The sequence below is a fragment of the Electrophorus electricus genome, chromosome 15, assembly GCF_041902795.1.
Source record: "Electrophorus electricus isolate QZ-2024a chromosome 15, ASM4190279v1, whole genome shotgun sequence".
In the NCBI taxonomy this organism is placed as follows: domain Eukaryota; kingdom Metazoa; phylum Chordata; class Actinopteri; order Gymnotiformes; family Gymnotidae; genus Electrophorus; species Electrophorus electricus.
The window spans coordinates 7586563-7592065 of NC_137511.1; the positions used below are offsets into that span (position 1 = coordinate 7586563).

General features: G+C 39.2%; 1 protein-coding gene across 2 annotated transcripts; it reads left to right on the forward strand.

Moving 5' to 3' along the window:
• Positions 1-968: 968 nt before the first annotated feature.
• Positions 969-5117, forward strand: LOC145651267 (coiled-coil domain-containing protein 57-like). 2 transcript variants are annotated; one of them, XM_081697087.1, is made up of 5 exons: positions 969-1184; positions 1541-1689; positions 2024-2152; positions 2310-2496; positions 3907-5117. In XM_081697087.1, exons 1-5 carry the CDS (start codon positions 971-973, stop codon positions 4095-4097), a joined length of 870 nt encoding a protein of 289 aa, XP_081553213.1. In that variant the 5' UTR covers positions 969-970; the 3' UTR covers positions 4098-5117. The 2 variants fall into 2 exon arrangements, with proteins under 2 accessions (XP_081553213.1, XP_081553214.1); XM_081697088.1 differs by having other exon boundaries at positions 1553-1689.
• Positions 5118-5503: the final 386 nt, after the last annotated feature.

Below are 5503 nucleotides of genomic sequence, written 5' to 3' on the forward strand. Positions count from 1 at the left end.
ATTTTGCATGTTCTGTGGGAATGAGTATTAGGAGATTACAAGATTAAAAAAATCTTGAAAAATTGGTTTACAGAAATTGGAGAATATGGACCCACAACCTCAACTCTCAACAGCCATGGACCAAAAAATGTGGCATTATTTAAGGTGGAATGACCTTCAGTATCAAAATACATCGTCATGAGTACTACAGTAGCTCAATTATTGACAAACCTGATGTAATTAGAAAGTAAAAGTGAGTGAGAAACAGTAGACTCTTTGTGCTCTCATGACTTTCTCTAAGAGGGATTTTGTTTTCAGAGTTCTAACTCCGTATCAGTTTTACTTGTATTACATTATTGATGTACATTATCATGAATTGCATTCAGTGAGGTCAAGTCAATTTGTTTTATTCCTTCATATATTTTATATACCCTGGTGCAACACTGGAGGACAGTACACAGAATGACATGAGGGCAAATGCACAACATAACATTGTAAGACGAATTACTACAACTAATATGCGGGTCATTTGATACCCGGGACAGGCATACTGACAATACAGAACAAGATAACTTGGTGGATGAATTATGTGTCATCTAAGTAAGAATCAAAATAGTTATTAGAGATAGCTGTACTGTCATAGTTGTTGTCTATTTAAAAAAATACATCATCAAAGTGACTAGAGGGAGACACCCCAGTATTAGCAACAGCAGAATAAGAGTTAGTGCCCATAGCATTAGCATAATAAGCACTGTCTCTAAGGGCATAACAGCATGGATTGAACATAAAATTGCTAATATATTGGTTTGTAATGTGATTGACCTCAGTACATTTGATTCAATTGTAGAGCTAATCGTTAGTGTAAACGGTTAATATAATAGAAACTGATCCATTGATTACCAGTGTCAGTCAACTCAGTAAATTGTAATACCAGCCAAGTTGTTTTATCTTTGCTAACTATGTTCAGTCATGTTGCATTTTCTAGAGTGACATGCTAAAGCAGCTTCAGGAGGAGAATCTCAGTCTGAGGCAGCAGCTTCTGTTCCGGGCCTCTGGCATAGAGGGCGCTGTTGGCGATACCAGCCTGCTCCGGTCCAAACTCAGACAGGCAGCTCGCTGGATCTCTCGCCTCAGCCAGGACAAACGACAGCTCATTGAGATGGGTAACAGGCTGCGGGCTCAGTTGGCAGAGATAGGCCTGGATGGTGAGTGTTTCGCTTTATCTCTCTCTCTTCCCCCCCCAACACTGAAAAAAATTAATGCGTCTTTGTTTCATTTTACTTCATTTTTAGATTAGTACAGAGTGAAAAAGACCATATATGCTTCACAAGAAAACCAAACACTGTGTCTTACCTGAAAACCCTCCGGTTTCCACTTTTTAAAGAAATGTCTGTATAACTCTAATCTTAACCCACATTGTATTACTCAAAAGAGTGACATAGAATCACATTTCTTATACAGCTTTGTGATGTGATTTATTTAAATTTTTTTACTAATGCTTTGAGTTTTGCAGTACCTTGTAGCCCACCTTGCTTCTCTGTTATTCTGAATTCGTCTTTAGGTCTCTTGTCAGATGCGCGTCATTGTGAAGCAGGTCCCAGGCCTTGCGTCAGCCTCTTGGAGAAACAGTCCTCCAGAGCTGCGGGTGAGGCCCAGTCACAGAGCCGCCTGTCCGCGCTGGAACAGCTTCAGTATAAACTTACTACTCAGGTGCTCCAGCTACAATGATGCGCGCTAGAGCTTAACTCAAATCTTGTAGTTGGCAGAGAGAACACGGCTTCCTTATCAGCTTATTGTGTCAAAGAACATGGTTTCTTAACTGGTTTAGCCATACTTCTGATGCAATGCTGTTATCAGTAAGGCCACTAGAGAGTGCCAGAACAGAGTTTATTGAACCGTCCTATTTGATTATTAGAGTCATTATAAAATCCAGTAAATAAACTTCGAAATACAGTAAATTATGGACACATTGGCCTAGGTTGAGGAGTTTGTTTTATTTTAACCCTTCAACACCCCAACTTCCCCTCCCACCCCTTCCCCCCAGGAGCTACAATATGCACAGAGAGATCAGAGTAAGAAAAAAACTATTATAGTGCGTCCCCATTTCTCTGGGAGTGAGAGTGGGGACAAAGATGGAACTACCAACCCTTGGGACCTGCCAACGAGGGACCAGGTATCCCAATTAAGCGTGCATATTTTCTCACAGTTGAACATGGTTACATAAACCGGACAGTCCACCACACAATTCTTTCATCACGAAGCATCTCCCTCCAAAGCCTGGTTTCTCTGACAGAACATTTTTGTCCCTTTCTTTCCCTTCTCTCTTCTAGTATTCAGGCTTTAAAGAGAATACTCCGCCCGTGCTGCCCCAGTGTGAGGCTCCAGGGCACACAGCTAGCTCTCCTCACTCCCTGCTGTCACTAGTGGCCACCGATGGGTCACTGCAGGACGTCTGGCAGATGCTGGAGCGCGGCTGGAGCCCCACGGTACTCACCTCCAGCAATGGCGACAACAGAGGTGCAGTCACAAAAAAAGCATAAATTTACTTTAATTAATGCTCATAAGAATTCCTAAGAATATATATGTAAGTTTTTTGCTGACCAAAGCTTAATTGCTGCATTTTTAAAATGTGTGTGTGTGTATATATGTATGTATGTATATATATATATATATATATATAGATATATAGATATATAGATATATATAGATATATAGATATAGATATAGATAGATAGATAGATAGATAGATAGATAGATAGATAGATAGATAGATAGATAGATAGATAGATAGATAGATAGATAGATAGATAATTAATATTAGCAGAAAATAGAAAAGGGGACTGCATAAAAATTAAACAGAATCTGAAATTTGAGAGTTTGTTATGATTACTCATATGATGGCCAATCTATTATTTCAGATAAACGTAATTCAGTATTCATACAAATAAGCATTAAAAAGACATATTATTAATTGTGTCTAGGCAATTATCCAAAATGTATCACTGATGTTAAAAAAGGATATTATGAGCAATCATTCAAAGCCAAATGGCAGAGTTTGCTCAATCTGTGGCATTGCACTGGATGGACCAGCGAACATTTACCAATCAGAACTCTGTCACCACCTTTCCCACAATAATAATGTCATGCTACTGGATACTGATATGGAATATACCCTGTCATCCAGGAGAGACACATGCAACCTAGGAGCCCGAGACCAAGGTTTAATATGGCTTGAGATTCAGTATCTCTGTGACCTGTAGAGTGAGTGTTCACGTGGTATTCACGTTTGCCTATATTTCAACACACGGTCATATCAGTTTCACGACTCGACACCCTGTTCAGGCATTTGCATCATCTGTGTCGCTTTGTGCTATCTTGGCAAAGAGATGGGTAGTCTGGACACAGAGCGTTGACTGATATCAGTGTGTCTGGTACCGGCTATCCCTGTCCCAGCTCAAATAAATCTGCAACTATGCAACCAGCTTACCAGTTTAGTGCCGACACTGTCTTCTGACAACTAAAAGTTTTCAGGTATTCCTAAGTGATCCATTTCTTACTATGAGCTATTTCTTACTGTGGGTTCTCAATTATTTAATCTGGCCTCATCCTAATTGGAAAGAAATGTTTCTTTAAATGTATCTGCCTTTAAATATGAGGCAATGTGTGGCAACATCAGTAGCAGGTCTCAAAATTCAGAGCTTGAGGACGTTATATATGGGGAACCCAGAGCTCCAGGCAAAGTCCCTAAATGAAGGCTTGGCATGACTCTAACAAGGTTCATAACTGGTTCATAGGCTCTGTGAATCAAGCAATAAAATTTGCAGGGCAAATTTTAGTTTGATAGCATGTAGAGCTCCACAGAACTGCATGTTTATATGACTTTGTCATGTTGCCCCTGGGTTGCTAAAATATCAGTTTTATATGCAGATGAGGTTGCTGCATCAGACAGACTACAAGGCACAAGTGTCCCGTATCGTGCATCACCAGTCAAAGTTCAGGGCTTGAAAGCACTGGTCCAGGAAAGAAAGAAACCCACCAGGATTACATCTGAACCAGGCAAAAAGACAAGGCCTGCTGGCAAAGTGGTCAAGATTCGAAATTACAACATTAAAGACTGATAAAAAAAAAAGTTTAAAAAAAGAAAAAATAAGTTGTGCCATTGAACTTACAACTATTTGCTACTCAAGAATTCATGCTTTCCTCTTGATCCTAAAGTACAGTGTGGAAGAAGATTTTACTTATTTACCTGCTTTGAATGCCTTTTGGCATTGCATTCTGTTAAAAGAAACTATTTGGCAAACATTTCATTTATTAATAACCTTTTAGTTTAGAGATGAAAGTCTATGGATACTTATGAATGTGTAGTTTTCTTTTCTATGAAAATGTTACACCTAAGAGCACAAACACTGTTTAGATGATGCCCAATAGGTAAATGTAAATAGTTTGTAAGGCGGGAGCGGGAGGTAAATAGCCATCTATTCATTTGAAATACGGATAACAGATTCCTTCGTACAGAATTAAAATATATGATCCATGTATGTCAAAGCAAAAAAAACTCAGAATACAATAGAATATTTTATTCTCACTACGTATATATTGCTGTTCTGATTTTTTTACGATGTCTATGTAAAACAAGGTGTCTTGCGCTTTTGAACTGAAGTTACCTCTAAACGAGCCCAACAGTCTTGCTTGCAAAACTGTTCTGGTCTGGGATTAAACTCCTCCTATCCTCTGTCATCACCTCACCCTATATCCTAGCAACGCCCTTGAATTCATTCTCATTGGCCATTTTTGCACACCTCCATTTACTGATTGGCTTATTTCAGCGTCACTGGCACCTGTCAAATTTGTGGGCAAAATGTCCCATGTGCCACATCAGGGGACACCGGGTACAAAAACTGATCATATCTATATCATCACCTGCTGTGGCCTTATAGTGCATTGTCTTTCCGATGGCTTAGCGCTCATCTGTTCCCAGTGCGTTATGCCCTGATCTCACAATTTTTATTTTATTAGTCTACATACATTCTTTACCTATGCTTCTCCAACAGTTTAAATGGTTTTATCATTCTATTATATATACTTTACAACTTAAAACCAAGTTAAAAGCTGTAAAATAATGCAGTGAGGGTGCAATAATAAATATCATACTTCATAGGCCTGATTTATTTAAGATTCGTAAAAACATACAAAATAATACACTAAAAAAAGTCTATATTTCGTTACAACTTCAGCTATACTAGTACGTTATCGATGTCTCGTATGTCAGTGCTTATCTGATAGACCGATAAGCAATGAGTTTACAACCGATAGCTTCCAGACAAATGACCCCACTTTGTTCTGAATTTGAACGCCAACCATGGCCTACAGGTAGCAGTTGGACGTGAAGTGATGAACTTTATTAACCCAGATTTTTTTTCATACGGAATTAACAGCATTAGCAAATCACCCCATCGGCTGGCGTCTTGGGAGCCCAGCCTCTTCTCTCATTGGCCTACAGTGCGGTGTCAACTGTCAGCCCATG